This window comes from Pongo abelii, chromosome 16 (assembly GCF_028885655.2).
Source record: "Pongo abelii isolate AG06213 chromosome 16, NHGRI_mPonAbe1-v2.0_pri, whole genome shotgun sequence".
In the NCBI taxonomy this organism is placed as follows: Eukaryota; Metazoa; Chordata; class Mammalia; order Primates; family Hominidae; genus Pongo; species Pongo abelii.
This window is the reverse complement of record NC_072001.2, coordinates 36,332,992-36,351,194: the sequence shown is the minus strand read 5'-3', so window position 1 is coordinate 36,351,194 and position 18,203 is coordinate 36,332,992. Positions and strand designations below refer to the sequence as shown.

General features: G+C 38.8%; 1 protein-coding gene across 7 annotated transcripts in view; it reads right to left on the bottom strand.

The window, feature by feature from the left end:
• Positions 1–18,203, bottom strand: part of RYR3 (ryanodine receptor 3) — a 561,166-nt gene that overhangs the window by 282,554 nt on the left and 260,409 nt on the right. For all 7 annotated transcript variants that reach the window (XM_024232640.3, XM_054532557.2, XM_054532556.2 and 4 more), the window contains exons 13-16: positions 6,173–6,341; positions 4,672–4,807; positions 1,882–1,977; positions 263–381 (exon numbers count right to left, since the gene is read on the bottom strand). In XM_024232640.3, the coding sequence (XP_024088408.2) occupies positions 263–381; positions 1,882–1,977; positions 4,672–4,807; positions 6,173–6,341 (520 nt within the window). The remainder of the gene's footprint in view (positions 1–262; positions 382–1,881; positions 1,978–4,671; positions 4,808–6,172; positions 6,342–18,203) is intronic.

Here is an 18,203-nt window from a genome sequence, read left to right as displayed (position 1 = left end):
CACAGTGAGCTGGTGTTAAGGGTTAATGATAACGAGCAGCGATTGGGAAGCTGTTGGAAGCCCACGGCACCATCCAAAGTCCAGTGTGGCTGCCCAGCTTCGAGTGTGCTTGTATGTGGGGAAAGTCGTTTTCCAGTTCCCCAAGATTTCTATCAAAGTCAAGAAAGAGACTAATCAACATGCTCTCAGTAATACACAATGGTCATGAACGTTGGGGAGGGAAACACCAGGCAAAGTCAATCACTGTTCTTTCCACACCTACCTTGTGATTCCGCCCGTGCTTATCCAACAGGGAGATGATGGACTTGATGTGGCCCTCTGCTATCAGATTTAAGGCTTCTGGGCTTTCAGTTAAGATGCAGTGCAAAACTTCCAAGATACCTACATGAATGCCACAAACATCAAATTTGGACATTAAATGCCCTGCAGAAGTGACCATAATTTAGAAACCTGAGTATGAACAGTCCTTCCTGAGGGGACAGGATATCATCAATTCTTTGAATCTATCAAATATTTCCAGCCAGAAAAAAATGCATCATTTCCGGTAGACTTCAGAGCCCCCTGGGGGCCAACCAGTCTGTAATTTACTGGTGATTTTAATTCAGCACAACCCTATCTCCCGCTTCCTGGACAAAGACATGATCTTTGTATGTCAAAATATAGAGAAGCAGCTGTAAAACAAAATTTTTCATTTGATCAAACCACATAATACTTCATTTAAAAATAGATATAAAAGAAGATGTCCAGTTTACTATATATTCTAAAGGTCATTCAAGTAATTTGGAAAATATTCTGAGTTTCTCCCAAATAAGAATTTTTCTAGGAACCACCCTAGAAATTATTTTTATTTTAGGTCTACTCATGTATCAAACAAATTGTAAGCTCACACAATAAAGTCTATTTGGCTTTTCCCCCTTTTTTTTGGCTCACTGGATAGGTTATATAAGTGAAGGCTTAAGAAAAACTAGTGCCTCTGCAGCCTGGCACACACACGGTAATATCATGATTGAAATTCAAGGGAAGTAGCTGGCTAATAGCTTAATTAGTTTTATTAGGAAAATTTCTTTTGATTCTGTTTTTTTTTCTCAATGTTTTCATAAATTAGCCTGAAATGTAATCTAGCCCATGAGACCCAGGCACTGAAGAAAAGAGAGGCTTAGGAAGACGTGTGTAGGTGGATGATCCTTGGGGGATCTCTTGGCCGGTCTGTTAAAGCACCTGTCATTTCTACACTGTGAGAAAAGCATCAAAACCCTTCAGCTTCCCCATGAGGGGCCTACACCTGCCATGTTTACTCATCTTGGAGGAAGCAAACTGCTAAGCCCTGCAGCATGGTCACTTCCCAATGATGACCACACTCTTGGCTCAGATTCTCTGTAAGTCACGAGTGAGGACTATAGATATGATGTGAAGGGTGAGTCAGGGGAGAGAGGTGAGTGGGGATCATTTTTCCTCTCATCCCTGTCATTCTTCACTCCCGCTTTTAGAACTGTAAGAAATAGTTTGGGCAACATTGAAAAGGGTTTAAAGACCCAGAGAATAAGAATATAATGGGAGTTAGGAGGAGACCAGGATCACTGGGTGGGTGACATGGGGGGGGTGATTAATGGACCCAAGGATTAAAAATGAAGGCACGGAATAACAATGAAGGCACAGAGTAAAAAATTTAAAAAGGAAGGATTGTTGAAGTCTGGGTTAGAGTTGTTAAATAAAGTCGTACAGGTGCCAGGAAGCTTGAAGACTATTTCTTTTTAATTTTGAAGTATGATTCGAGGATTGTTTGCAATCCATTGGAAAAGATTCAACTTTGTTTTCATTTTTTACAGAAAGAAAAAAAAACCCCTTCATCTTTTCTCGTTATAGTTTCCTGTCAATTCTCACCTGAGGAAGATTCTAGTCTGTCCAATTTACTGATGAGCCAATCAAGGTTATTGGAGAATTGAGCGCAATTGTTTCTGTTTCCGCGAATGAGAGCAGCTGCAAACAAGGAGATGTTTGATTATAGAGGTTAACGGATATAATGATGGGCATGAGAACTTGGAAAGCTGTCGAATACTTCACCTGTTTAGCAACTAAAAGGAACTGAATGCCAAACTTACCATATCTAGCCCTTTGACACAATTCTGTTTCTTTTTTCTTTTTTTTTTTTTTTTTTTAAGTGAGTCTCACCCAGTCACCCAGGCTGGAGTGTAGTGGCTCACTGCAGCCTCAAACTCCTGGGCTTAAGTGATCCTCTTGCCTCAGCCTCCAGAGTAGCTAAGACTACAGGCATGCACCACCATGCCCAGCTAATTTTTAAGTTGTTTTTTTTTTTTTTTTTTTTGAGATGGAGTTTTCACTCTTGTTGCCCAGGCTGGAGTACAGTGGTGCAATCTCGGCTCACTGCAACCTCCACTTCCTGGGTTCAAGTGATTCTCCTGCCTCAGCCTCCCAAGTAGCTGGGATTACAGGCATGCGCCACCACACCCAGCTAATTTTTGTATTTTTAGTAGAGACGGGGCTTTATCATGTTGGCCAGGCTGGTCTCGAACTCCTGACCTCAAGTGATCCACCTGCCTCAGCCTCCCAAAGTGCTGGATTACAGGAGCAAGCTACCATGCCTGGCGTAAATATTTTTTATTGAGATGGGGTCTCACTATGTTGCCCAGGCTGGTCTTGAACTCTTGGCCTCAATCGATCCTCACCTCAGCCTCCCAAACTGTTGGAATTATAGATGTGAACCACCACACCCAACCTCTTTCTACACTTAAAAAATAAAAATCTAGTATTGGCTCACTTTACAAGTATTTCCAGAGAGTCTGCTATGTACCAAACACCTGTCCAATTGTTCAGACTAGAGCAATGAGGAAGGGAGGGAGATTCCCTGCTTTCATCAAGTAGGCAATGGAGACAATAAATGCATAAAGTAATGAAATTACTTCAGATAGTGATAAGCAAGAATTTAATATTGGCTTGGTTACTGACTTAAGAACTCAACTTCTTGCAATGTTTTCTTAAATTTAACTGCAGATTTATTATTCTTCAGTGCTAAAGGAAGGCATCCCAGTGAACACAGCTGGAAAGGTTGGCTATACACTAATGGATGAATAACAGCAACATGTAACTATAAAATATCTAAAATATATCCCTATTTGACAGTGGTTCTTGAGGCATGGTCCCTGGATCAGCATCACCTAAGAATTTGTTAAAAACGCAAATTCTCAGGTCTCATCCAGCTTTACTGATTTAGAAACTCTGGGGGTGGGCCTCGGCATCTGTATTGTAACCAGCCCTCCAGCTGATCCTGATGCCTGTTCCTACTTGAAAGCCACTGGCAGACGATACTGCAGAGAGAGGGAGAGAATATGCTGTCATTTGAGTTTTACCAGTCTACACCAAATAACCTTCTCTCCACAGGGCAAAAAGAGTAGACGCAAATCTGGAACAAGTCCATGTAAATTGATTAGCCCCCAAGTAGCTTGCCCTTCACATGATAGGTTTGAATTGGAATTTCACTGAGGCTGATACATGGCAAATTTAGGATAAAGAAAGGCCTCCTCTAGGGCCTCAGCTTTGTATCTTCAGTCAGTAAAGGACACAATTCAAGTTTGAGCTCATAACCTCCTTTTCAGATCAGTTGCAGCAAGGAAGTTAAGCATGAGAGTCCTGGAGTTAGACAGACTGCTGGGTCTCAAGCCATAGCTCCATCAGTTACTAGATGTGTAACCTTGGGTTATGAGCATCTATGTACATCAGTTTTTTCATCAGTGAAATGACAATAATAATAGTAACTGACCCTTAAAGTGTTGCTCTGGGGTTCAAAAGAGATATTTCACCGCTCACAAAGAGATCAATAATTGTTAGGTATTATTGTTAAAATCATGCCTACTGGGTCAATACAAAACACTAGAGTTTGAAGACACTTTACAGGGTCATACAGTGGCAATCGATCAGTACTGTGGTAATCCAATCAGCCTCAACCCTAAGCTGGGGAATAGGTCCGGACTGATTTCTCTGGGCTCCCTTCTGGCCTAGTGAACTTTCTATGATAGATTTCCTCTCAGTGGGACATACACTTCAGAGAAAAGCCCTAAAGTACTAGCTTATCTGTGTCTGAGCAACTCCATAGGCAGGTGGCCTAGGCCTATTGGATGGAACCTGTTGTAGCAGGCACCAGAACATCACTACACACTCCATATTGTGAGAAGATAAGCTTCTTGCTGGAATATTCTTATTTCCCACCTTTTTCACCAAAATGAAATAAATAACAGGCCAAAGCAGTGGGAATCATGACTAACGAGCAGACAAGTGAGAGGCCACAGATTTAAGAGAATAACAATTCTTAAAGTGCAGGTGATACCTTTGCAGAAGTTTAAAACTGGAAGACATCATAAACGTGTTCTAGTCTCGTTTCCTCATGAAAGGTAAGGAATAGAGGTTGAGGGAGTGTAGGTGTCTGTCAAAGAGTTTCCCAGGTAGTTGTAGGGAAACTGATTACCATCTGCTTCCACTGGCTGCTACTAGTTAACAGAATGAACAGCTGGGTTAAAATTGAATGGTTAACAAGGGCTTCTAAGGAATGAGGCAGTCCAAATATCACAGGGTTAATGGCAAGTTAAAGACAATCTTGGGATTGCACATGGAAATCCCATGGAAATCATCCCAGGGAGAAGGCACTGTATGTGTACTTACCCAGCAATTTGTAGAGGAGGTTCAGAATTTCTTTCCAGGCCATGCCACTCTCTTCCCTTGCAATCCCTGCAAAGTGTGCTACGCTATTGTAGATATTTAAGCGGTCAATGCAATTTAAGACAAGAGCCAACATTCCCTGAGAAGGAGAGTGGAGGAAAACGTAAACATTGCTGATTAAGAAAGCAGAATCCCTTTTGCTCTTTCCCCTCCTGTATCATTCACCTTTTAAAGCTGATAATGCCAATATGCAAATAGACCTTCATGGTGCCAGTTGGGTTTTGTTTTTTTTCCCTCCTAAAAACAAAATACGTATTTTTATCCCTGAGAGACCTAAATAGCATCCATTTGGAGAGTGAGTCAGCAGCCTCTTCTGACGGGTTGCCCCCACGTGCTTAACTCAATCCAAGGACATACTTAGGAAGAGGGAGGGTGAATGAGTTTCACAAAAACCTGCTTTCAGTCTGGTGTGAAGTGGTTCTGACTCACTCAGAAAGAGCTCTGGATATAGTACCTATTTTTCTCTTAAATATCAAGTAAGTTCAAGTTCCATTCAGATGCACAAAACAACCATGCTTGCTTCCTACCTCCCCACCCCCCCTGCCCCCCGCAAAAAAGGGGATTTAGAGACAATAACACTATAAGAGGATCTTTAACCACTTTTCTAGCTAATTTGAAATACTATGCCACCCAGTAAAAATCTGTGCTAGCTGTTCTTAGCGCATGGGAGGGAGATGGTAAATGGAATTTCAGTAGCCTTTAAGTCATAGAGAATGCCCCTGAGGCCAAAGTCTGGTTAGATCAGAAGACTGAGCTGGGATGGTTTACATCCCACACCACTAACTTTGGAAATGCCCAAGGGACAAGCCCTGTGCCCAGGCATGGCAGGCCCAGAAGTACAACCACGGCCTGTTGGCACTAAATCATCACATCTCCGAGTCTGGAAAAGGCTTGTGACTTGTCTGTGGTCACACACAGCTGGAGATGGAGCCAGAATGAGGTCCTGGGTCTCTTAAGCCCCTAGCTGATATTTTCCTCATGACCAGGCCCCACTCCCAGTGACTCACATGCTGAATTCTGACATAAGACTTAGCATCTTCTGTGTCTTTTAAACCAGCTTCTCAGGTATTCTTAATGTGGTAGAATACAGGCATCTGTATTTTTCAAACAGGTTTCCCAGGTAATTTTAACATTTCCCAAAACTTGGGAATCATAGCCAATGTTATGTTCTCACAGCTGAAATTTACTAAAAATGTATATTTGATACACATGTGGCACTAAAGCTTTAAAATGTAATCTGGTTTGAACGTGCCAGCCATTGCTAATGTAACCAGGTTTGGCAGACAGGGAAGGTTGGCTTCCGATTTCCCAGCTTCCAAATCTCTCTTGTCCTCTGGCTCTCTCATAAACATGTGCATGCAGAAAGACAAAGCTAAGTTGCAGTCATAGGGATATTCTAGCTCTGGACACAAAGTGAATTTCAACTTTTCATTTTTCAACTTACCTCTTCCTTGAAAAGATTTTGTCTGTTTTTGAGTGAGCGGAGCTTGTTCTGCTTGTCTTCATGTCGCATCTCCTCCTCCGGGGGCTGGAAGTAGGCGATCAAGTCCTGTAGGGTCTGCAGGACTTCTTCTATAGGCAGGGTGATGGGGGCAGCTGTGCGATTGTTTCCGCTAAAAACCATGAGATTGACATGGTTTAGGCACCAGCCAGCATCAGGGCCCTGATGAACACCCATTGGGTCCTGCTCCTAACAGCCTCCCATGGTCCACCATGAGCTGCTTCCTTGGGCGGCCACTGTACCAGCAGCTACAAAATGAAGTTTCCCAGATAATAGAGCAACAGAAGGAAATATTCACATTCAAGTTTAAAGCTATTTTCATAAACAAAGGGAAATGACTCCTTTTAGCACATTTATTTTCAAGCAACTTATAACTCATCCTGTTAATATTATTGTAATATTTCAGCACATAGCGTCAATGGGTATTCACTGAATGTCTAATCATGATTTCCCTGTAATCTAAAGAGGTAATTTCAACTGTGATTGTGACAGTGACTCTTCTATCTATAGCAGATGCTTTCCCTTCCATTTACCCCTGGTTGTCTGTCACACATTTTTTTAAATAAAAACATTTAGAAAAAATAAACTTCTTAACCCATGATTCTTTTAAACAATCACACCTTCTTGGCATTGATTAATTGTAAGGCTGGAAGGATTTCTATCACTGGGTCTTTACCTCTATCTCCATGTTAGTTTTGTCTCTCCTCTCGCACCCCCTCCACGTCTCTCTGTGTCTTCTGAGATCTCTGCATGTGTTTTTCTCATCATGTTTCTCTGTGTACATGCCTGCTTTCCTTCACTCCATTTGTTGACGGTTCCTTTACTTTCTGTATCTGTGGTCCTTTCATCTGACTTTCCTCTCCCTGTGTTCCCTCTCTGATTATCACCCTCCTTTCTCAGTGTCCCCTATCTCTCAAACATCCTTCTTCTCTGCCTTGAGGTCTGTCCTTCGGTGTTTCCTGGTGTTCCCCAACCCCACGTTACCTGCCCTTCCCTCTCTCTCTCCCTGTTGTGTTCCTCCTATTCCGCAAGTTTCTCTCTTTTTCTGTTTTAATCTCTCCCAATTTTTTGTAATTAAACCCCTTCAACACAGAGAGAATACAAAGCACTACAGATAACAAAATGACCCTTCATTTCCCCATCTCCTTGAGGGGTACACCTGGGAGCCTCTCAGAGGGCAAAGGCTATGAAGAGGAAGGGGAAATGGACCTACGTCTTGTGGGTTTGCATCATTAGGCCCTGAGTGATTGAGAATTGGCTCAATGTGCAAGTAACATCACGAGGAGTTTTGATTTTTTTTTTTTTTTATTCTAAGTTCTGGGATACACGTGCAGGATGTGCAGGTTTGTTACACAGACGTGTGCCATGGTGGTTTGCTGCACCTATCAACCCCTTACCTAAGTATTAAGCCCGGCATGCATTAGCTATTTTTCCTGATGCTCTGCCTCCTCCTACCCCCCACCCCTCGACAGGCCATAGTGTGTGTTGTTCCCCTCCCTGTGTCCATGTGTTCTCATTGTTCAGGTCCCACTTATAACTGAGAACATGTGGTGCTTTGTTTTCTGTTCCTGAATTAGTTTGCTGAGGATAATCGCTTCCAGCTCCATCCATGTCCCTGCTAAGGACATGATCTCATTCCTTTTTATGGGTGCATAGTATTCCATGGTGTATATGTTCCACATTTTCTTTATCCAGTCTATCACCGATGGGCATTTGGGTTGATTCTATGTCTTTGCTATTGTGCCTAGAGCTTCAGTGAACATACGTGCACCTGTATCTTTATAACAGAATGATTTATAATCCTTTGGGTATATACCCAGTAATGGGATTGCTGGGTCAAATGGTATTTCTGGTTCTAGGTATTTGAGGAATTGCTGCACTGTCTTCCATAATGGTTGAACTAATTTACATTCCTACCAATAGTTTAAAAGCATTCCTATTTCTCCACAGCCTCGCCAGCATCTGTTGTTTGACTTTTTATTACTTGCCACTCTGACTAGCATAAGATGGTATCTAATTGTGGTTTTGACTTGCATTTCTCTAGTGATCAGTGATGTTGAGCTTTTCTTCATATGTTTGTTGGCCACATAAATGTCTTCTTTTGAGAATTGTCTGTTTATGTCCTTTGCTCACTTTTTAATGATTTTTTTTTCTTGTTAATTTAAGTACCTTGTAGATTCTGCATATTAGACTTTTGTCAGATGGAGAGATTGCAAAAATTTTCTCCTTTTCTGTAGGTTGCCTGTTCACTCTGATGATAGTTTCTTCTGCTGTGGAGAAGTTCTTTGGTTTAATTAGATCCCATTTGTCAATTTTTGCATTTGTTGCATTTTTTTTTGACGTTTTTATAATGAAATCTTTGCCCATGCCTATGTCCTGAATGGCATTGCCTATATTTTCTTCTAGGGTTTTTATAGTTTTGGGTTTTACATTGAAGTCTTTAATCCATCTTGAGTTAATTTTTGTATAAGGTGTAAGGAAGGGGTCCAGTTTCAATTTTCTGCACATGGCTAGCCAGTTCTCCCAGCATCATTTATTACACAGGGAATCACTTCCTCATCGCTTGTTTTTGTCAGGTTTGTCGAAGATCAGATGGTTGTAGATGTGCGGTCTTATTTCTGAGTCCTCTATTCTCTTCTATTGGTCTATGTGTTTGTTTTTGTACCAGTATCATGCTGTTTCGGTTACTGTAGCCTTATAACATAGTTTGAAAGTTGGGTAGTGTGATGCCTCTGGCTTTATTCTTTTTGCTTAGGATTGTCTTGGTTATATGGGCTCTTTTATGGTTCCATATGAATTTTAAAGTAGTTTTTTCTAATTCTGTGGAGAATGTCAATGGTAGTTTAATGGGAATAGCACTGAATCTATTAACTACTTTGGGCAGTATGGCCATTTTCATGATATTGATTCTTCCTATCCATGAGCATGGAATGTTTTCCATTTGTTTCGGTCATCTCTAATTTCTTTGAGGAGTGTTTTTTAGTTCTCCTTGAAGAAGTCCTTCACTTCCCTTGTTAGCTGTATTCCTAGGTATTTTATTCTCTTTGTAGCAAGTATTAATGGGATTCATTCATGATTTGGCTCTCCACTTGTCTGCTGTTGGTGTATAGGAATGCCTGTAATTTTTGCACATTGATTTTGTATCCTGAGACTTTGCTGAAGTTGCTTATCAGCTTAAGAAGCTTTTGGATTGAGATGATGTGGTTTTCTAGATACAGGATCACGTCATCTGCAAACAGAGACAGTTTGACTTCCTCTCTTCCTACGTGAATACTCTTTATTTCTTTCTCTTGCCTGATTGACCTGGCCTGAACTTCCAACACTATGTTGAACAGGAGCTGTGAGAAAGGGCATCCTTGTCTTGTGCTGGTTTTCAAGAGGGAATGCTTCCAGCTTTTGCCCATTCAGTATGATATTGGCTGTGGGTTTGTCATACACAGCTTTTATTATTTTGAGGTATGTCCCATCAATACCTAGTTTATTGAGCTTTAACTGTGAAGAAATGTTGAATTTTATCAAAGACATTTTCTGTGTCTATGGAGATAATCATGTGATTTTTGTCTTTAGTTCTGTTTATGTGATGAATTGCATTTATTGATTTGCATATGTTGAACCAGCCTTGCATCCCAGGGATGAAGCCAACTTGATCATGCTGGATAAGCTTTTTGATGTGCTGCTGGATTTGGTTTGCCAATATTTTATTGAGATTTTCACATCGATGTTCATCAGGGATATTGGCCTGAAGTTTTCTCTTTTTGTTCATCTCTGCCAGGTTTTGGTATCAGGATGATTCTGGCCTCATAAAATGAGTTAGGGAGGAGTCTCTCCATTTCAATTGTTTGAAACAGTTTCAGAAGAAATGGTACCAGCTCCTCTTTGTACCTGGTAGAATTCTGGTAGAATTCAGCCGTTAAGTCCATCTTGTCCTGGGCTTTTCTGATTGGTAGGCTATTTATTACTGCCTCAATTTCAGAACTCATCATTGGTCTATTCAGGAATTCAATTTCTTCCTGGTTCAGTCTTGGGAGGGTGTATATGTCCAGGAATTTATCCATTCTTTCTCAATTTTCTAGTTTATTTGCATAGAGGTGTTTATCATATTCTCTGATGGTTGTCTGAATTTCTGTGGGGTCAATGCTGATATCCCCTTTATCATTTTTTTATTGTGTCTATTTGATTCTTTTCTTCACTAGTCTAGCTAGCAGTCTATTTTATTAATTTTTTTTAAAAACCAGCTCCTGTATTTGTTGATGCTCTGAAGGGCTTTCTGTGTCTCTATCTCCTTTAGTTCCGCCCTGATCTTGGTTATTTCTTGTCTTTTGCTAGCTTTTGGGTTTGTTTGCTCTTGGTTCTCTAGTTCTTTTAGTTGTGATGTTAGGATGTCAATTTGAGATCTTTCTAGCTTTTTGAGATGGGCGTTTAGTGCTATAAACTTCCCTCTTAATACTACTTTAGCTGCATCCCAGAGATTCTGGTACATTGTCGCTTTGTTCTCATTGGTTCCAAAGAACTTCTTGATTTCTGCCTTAATTTCATTATTTACCCAGGAGTCATCCAGGAGCAGGCTGTTCACTTCCCATGTAGTTGTGTGATTTTGAGCGAGTTTCTTGAGTTCTCATTTGATTTTGCTGTGGTCTGAGAGACTGTTATGATTTCAATTCTTTTGCATTTGCTGAGAAGTGTTTTACTTGCAATTATGTGATTGATTTTAGAGTAAGTGTCATGTGGCACTGAGAAGAATGTATATTCTGTTTTTGCGTGGAGAGTTATGTAGACATTTATCAGGTCCACTTGATCCAGAACTGATATTGAGGTCCTGAATATCTTTGTTAATTTTCTATCTCAATGATCTAATATTGACAGTGGGGTGTTAAAGTCTCCCACTATTATTGTGTGGGAGTCTAAGTCTCTTTGTAGGTCTCTAAGAACTTGTTTTATAAATCTGGGTGCCCCTGTATTAGGTACACATATATTTAGGATAGTTAGCGCTTCTTGTTGAATTGAACTCTTTATTATTATGTAATGCCCTTCTTTGTCTTTTTTGATCTTAGTTCGTTTAAAGTCTGTCTTGTCAGAAACTAAGATTGTAACCCCTGCTTTTTTCCACTTTGCATTTGCTTGGTAAATTTTCCTCGGGCCTTTATTTCAAGCTTATGCATGTCTTTGCACATGAGATGGTCTCTTGAATACAGCACATGAATGGGTCTTGACTACTGACCCAGCTTGCCATTCTGTGTCTTTTAATTGGAGCATTTAGCATAGCTTCTTCTTGATGGCCAATTTCTAATGAGCTCTCCTAGGCATTTACAGTATATTTGCTTATTCACCAACTGCTAAATATTAATCTGCATACATGCTAAGGGAAGATTTTCATCTGGGCCCAAAGACTCAAAAAGTTCTGAAAGCAATCAGGCTGTGAGATGATCATTCCAATTTTGTATTAAAAATGCCAAGTGCATGCAGTGGGGAAGGAATAATGGGGGACTGTAAGCTTATTATAGGCAGGGAGGCACATCAGTGTGTTTTCAACTCCTAGCAGTGCCTGGCACATTGTAAGTTCTCAGTTAGTGTTTGCAAATGACTACCTGGGATATTATTAGACACAAAAATAGTGGGGAAGAGAATGCCATGAGTACATGCGATGAAGGCTTGGCAGTATGAAACTCAATTCGATAGAACTTCCCACTTCTGAATTCAGTGAAGGAATGAATACATTTTCCTCAATATTTTGGTCCAGTTCCAGGGCTTGCTTTTTGCTTTTTGTTTTAAAAACACTTTCATTTTACTAGAGACACCAAGGGTGGTCAAGAATAATTCTTTACATGATAGGAAAAGATGACAGCAAGAGGTTTATAGACATTTTTGTAGCTCACTGAGGCAGCAAATGCACCATACAGGGAGTTGGAAATCTCAGGTCTCAGCCTTGCCACTGCCATTATCAGTGTGATATTTGGGTTGCCGCTAAGCCTCTTATGCTTCCATTTAGCACCTGGAAAATAGGAAAGGTGCACTCTTCGATTGCCAGGGTCCTTCAGGTCTAATTTTCTGTCTGTTGGGTTCTCATTGCTGGACTACTTCATCTTGCCCCTTGAAGAAACATGAATATTATAGTCCTCCACTAGACTAAGGCAGATTCATTCTGTCCTCAAAAAATAAGACATATCACATGCTTGGCATGGGGAACAATGGCGAAAACAGACATTACTTCTGGAAAGCATGATGGCGTTCATATTCTACTCTAGAAGAACCTCAGAGAGTAAAGCCCAATCTTATAGAGATAAGTCAGAGCCTCAACTCAGAAATAACTACAATTAGCACCCATTCCTTCCCACCTTCTTCAACTCCCTATAGCCTGTCCCACTATATTCTTAGGCCTTTGCCAATGAATTCTTTTATTAAATTCAAGTGAGGTCCCAGGTGATTCTGAATATTTATCATAACATAATGATTTATTTGTTGTCTCTCTTCTAAGGTTAAACTTAGAGGACAGCTGACAGTATCTTTTCCTCAGCAGAGTTTTTCAGACTCCTTAATCGATCACAGTGTTCATTCTATTGGACAGTTCCCAGCAACTCTACAGAGGATGATGAGATAGCATGATGAAATTTTAACCTCTTCATCTTCATTTTTCTTTCTTGTTCCTTCCCTATTCCCTTAGCCTTAATGTGCTCCCAGAAGGCCACCCCTCCTCCTGGTTTCCGTGTGCACACAGCATACAAAGTTGGTTTCTCAAAAGAGATGGGAAAGAAGAATCTACTTCCAAAATGTTTTTTTCTCCTTTACTTCCTAGCTATCACAAAATCCAAATACTATAACTTTTGCAGCCCACACCCCCTCAGCATTGGTATTTTTTCATTAGTCCTTTTTTTCTAAAATATCCTGTGCCTGGAAGAATCAAGAATTTCCCTCTTGAGGGTGGGACTTAATAGCTGAGTAAAGAGCTCAGTAAATCCTTTCTCACACAAAATAATAATAAAATTGGGCAAAATCATTCAAAATAACAATCTCTGGACTCTGGAAATTGACTAAAGGCATACAAAAAAATCAAGTATTTATTTTATCTTATTTTTATTTTTTATTTTATTTTTTGAGACGGAGTTTCGCTGTTGTTGCCCAGGTTGGAGTGCAACGGCGCGATCTTGGCTCACTGCAACCTCCACCTCTTGGGTTCAAGCGATTCTCATGACTCGGCCTCCTGAGTAGCTGGCATTACAGGCATGTGCCACTATGCCCGGCTATTTTTGTATTTTTAGTAAAGACGGGGTTTCTCCACGTTGGTCAGGTTGGTCTCGAACCCCCGACCTCAGGTGATTCGCCCGCCTCGGCCTCCCAAAGTGCTGGGATTACAGGCGTAAGCCAGTGTGCCCAGCCCAGTATATATATATATATGTGTGTGTGTGTGTGTGTGTGTGTGTGTGTGTGTGTGTGTGTGTGTGTGTGTGTATTTATTTATTTTTTTAATTTAATGAGCCTTAGGAAGAACAGTTGGAGTCTATGGTGTTTCAGCCTATTGATGCTTCCATCTCCCTCCCCCCACCACCTCATGGCAAAACAGCTCTAAGAGGGCAGAGTAGGCAGTGGGCAAGGCCACATACATGCTCGGGAAAAACTGGAGAGGACCCTAGCTATCTATTCATTCCCGCACAAGCAGAAAACAAAATCCAGGCTAGAACTCTAAGCTGCCTGAACCTCGAACTGTCATTCAGCCCACACACACAGGTCCATCAGCAAATAGTCAGTTTGTCTTGTAAGAAATACTAAGGGTAGTCCTTCAGGCTGAAAGAAAATGACACCAAACAGTAACTAGAATCCACACAAAGAAATAAAGAACACTGGTAAAGGTAACTATGTAGGTAAATACCAGAAACAATATAAAAATATTTATCTTTCTTTTTTGTTCCTGTAATTGATTCAAAAAACAACTTCATAAAATAATTATAAAACTGTGTTGCTGAGCTTATAACTTATGAAGATGTAATATATGTGGCAATATTATCACAAAGGAGTAGGCAAAGAATGGAAAAATGTTAATGCAAAGTTGCTTTATTTGTTAAGTTAGTATTAATTTGAAGTGGATTACTTCAAGTTAAATATATATTAAGTTCCCTAGAGCAACCACTAAGAAAATAACTCCTCAAAAAAGTATTTTTAAAAATCCAAATTAATTAAAATGTTACACTAGAGAATATCTATTTAACACAAAAAAAGGTAGTAAGGGAGGAACAGAGGACCAAAAAATAACAAAAGAGACATAAGAAATAAATAGCAAAGTGGCAGACATAAATCCAGTTATGTAAATAATTATATTAGATATAAATGGATTAAGCATACCAATGAAAGGGAGAGATTGTCAGACTATTTTTAAAAATCAAATATATGTTGCCTACAAAAGACACACTTTATATTCAAGGACACAAATAAGTTAAAAGTACAAAGATTGAAGACAATATGCCATACAAACAAAAAACATAATCTGCACATTGAAGACACCTGGAATGGCTCTATGAAGTAGACTTAAGACAAAACTGTTCATAGAGAAAAAAGAAAAAGAGTTTAAAATTACAAAAGGGCAAATTTATCAGAAATATATATCTATTATAAACATATAAGCACCTAACAACAGAAACCAAAATATGTGAAGCAAAAACTGATGGAATTGAAGTAGAAGATGACAATTCAACAGTAACAGAAACATCAATACCTGATTCTCCACCAGTCAGTGTAATAAACCATATTAACAAAGGACAAAACTATATGATCATATCGATAGACCAAGAAAAAGCATTTGAAAAAATCTAATGCTCATTCAAGATAAAAGCTCTCAACAAACTAGGAATAGAAGGGAACTTCCTCTACCTGATAAAGGGTATCTACAAAAACCCTACAGTCAATATCACACTTAATGGTGAAAAACTGGTGTTTCCCACCCTCTCCCCACCCCCACCTTAGATCAGGAACAAGACAAGAATGTCTGTTCACATCACTTTTATTCCACATTGTAGTGGATGTTCTAGCCAGTGCAATCATGCAAGAAAAATAAATAAATGGCATCCCTATTGGAAAGAAAAAAATAAAGCTCTTTTTATTCACAGATGACATAATCCTGTATGTAAAAAGTTCTAAAGAATCCACCTGCTCCCCAAAAAGCCCACTGAACTAATAAATAATTTCATTTAGGTCAATGACATAAGACCAATATTTTTAAAACTTAATTTCTATATACCAGAAAATAATCTGAAATGAAATCAAAAAATAATTATATTTGTAGTAGCACCAAAAAGAATCAAATACATAGGAATACATTTCATAAAAGTGCAAGACTTACATAATAAAAACCACAATATCTTTCTGAAAATAATTAAAGAATAAATATACATTTTATGTTTGTAGATTGGAAGACTTAATGAGGATAACAGTCCTCCAAAACGGATCTCTAGATTCAATTTAATACCCATCAAAATTCCAGCAGAATTTTTTTTGGACAAAAATTAATAAACTCACTCTAAAATTTACATGGGAATACCAAGGACCCAGAAGCACCAAAATAATTTTGAAAAGAAGGAAAAAATTGGAGCATTCACTGTACATGATTTCAATACTTACTATAAAGGTACATTAATTAAGACAGTGTTACTTTGGAATGACAGGCATATAGATCAATGGAACAGAACTAAGCGCCCAGAAAGAACTCTCATATTTATGATCACTTGGCTTTTGACAAAGGTGCCAAGGTAACTTGTTTGGGAAATATTGTCTTTCCAGAAAACTGTGCAGGGAAATATCTGATATCCATATGGCCACATGCAAAAATATTAATTTAAACCTTCACCTCATACTATGCACAGAAATAGACTCAAAATAGATCACGGACCTAAATGTAAACACTAAAATTTTGAAACTTTTAGAAAAACACAGAGGAGAAAATCATGATGATTTTGAGTAAAGAGTTCTTGGATATGACTCCAAAAGCACAATCCATAAATATGTTAAATTGAACTTAATCAAAAATTAAAATGTTTGTGCTTCAAAAGACACCATTTTAAAGAAAATGAGAAGAAAAGCCAAAGACCAAGAGAAAATATTTGCAAATCATAAATATGGCAAAATATTTGTAATCAGAAGATAGAACTCTCAAATTTTAAGACAAATGACCCAACTTAAAAAGGCAAAATACTTAATTACATTTTACCAAAGAAGATACATGAATGGCTAATAAGCACATGATAAAATGTCCAGTATCATTATTCATTCTGGAAATTCGAACTAAAACCACCACGATAATACTACTTCATAGCTACTAGTATGGCTACAATCAAAAAGTCAGATAGTAACAAATGTAGGAAAAGATGTAACAAAACAGAAACTTCAGACATTTCTAAGAGAAATGTAAAATGGTACATCCACTTTGGAAAACAGATTTTCAGTTTCTTAAAAAGTTAAACATACCCAATTGAATAAACAAAACATGGTATTTATATACAATGGAATATTATTCAACCTTAAAAAGGAATGAAATGTTACATGTTACAACATGGACAAACCTTGAAGATATTTTGATAAGTGAGATAAGCCAGACACAAAAGGACAAATATTGTGTGCTTCCACTTATATGAGGTACTGAGAATAAATTCATAGAAGCAGAGAGTAAGTAGAAGTTCTAAGGGGCTGAGGGAGAGGAGAATAGGGAGTTCTTGTTTAATAAATACAGAGTTTCAGTTTGGGATGATAAAAACATGTGGAGATGGATAGTAGTGATGACACTAAACCTAAAAAGGGCTAAAATGATAAGTTTTATGTGATGTATATTTTACCACAACAAAAATACAATAAAAAGTTATACAAATTTATATATGACTCAGCAATTTCACTCCTAAGTATTTACCCAAGAGAAATGGAAAGCATATCTGAAAACTTTTACACTAATATCCATAGAAACATTGTTCTTAGTAATCAAAATGGAAACTATCAACTGTTCATCAACTGAATAAAATGTGATATATGTGCATCTCTATCTATATAGATCTTTCACTCTACACACACATACACGCACACACACACACAAGAATACTCTTCACCAATAAAAAGGTGAGGAAACAAATGAATAAACTCCAAAAATATAATGCTAAGTGAAAAGGCCAGATTCAAAAGACAACATATTTTATGATTTATTAATTTAATGTATTAAATTGAGACAGAAAGCAGATTAGTGGTTGCCTAGGGCTGTGGGTGGCAACTAGAATAAACTGCAATGAGCATAGGAGATATTTTTGGAGTGATGGAAATGTTCTAAAACTGAACTGCAGTGATGGTTGTAAGGCTCTGCAAATAAATATATTGAAACTTATTGAATTGGCCAGGGATGGTGGCTCATGCCTATAATGCCAACATTGTGGGAGGCTGAGGTGAGAGGATCACTTGTGCCCAGCAATTTGAGACCAGCCTGGGCAACACAGTGAGACCCCATCTCTACAAAAAATTAAAAAATTAGCCAGATGTGATGGTATTTATGTGTGGTCACAGCTACTCAAGAGGCTAAGGTGGGAGGATTGCTTGAGCTCAGATGGCAGAAAGGCTGCAGTGAGACCCTATCTCAAACAAAAACAAAAAATAAAATCTCATGGAACTGTATATTTAAAAGGATGAATTTTGTAATATGTAAATTCTACCTCAATAAAGATGTTTAAAAATAATTTTCCCATTGTCAGGCACATAACTCCCACTGACTTTTTAAAATAACAACTTTATTGAAATACAGTTCACATATCATACAGTAACCTATTTAAAGAGCACAATTCAATGGTTCACTAGCTTTTGGAATATTCAGAGTTGTGCAACCTTTGTCATGATCAGTATCAGAATGTTTTCATCAGCTCTCCAAAAAGCTTTACACAGTACCAGTCACTCTCCCTTTCCCCCTAAGACACCCCAGCCCTAGGTAACTCTTTCCACTTCTGCCTCTACTTTTTTCCTCTAT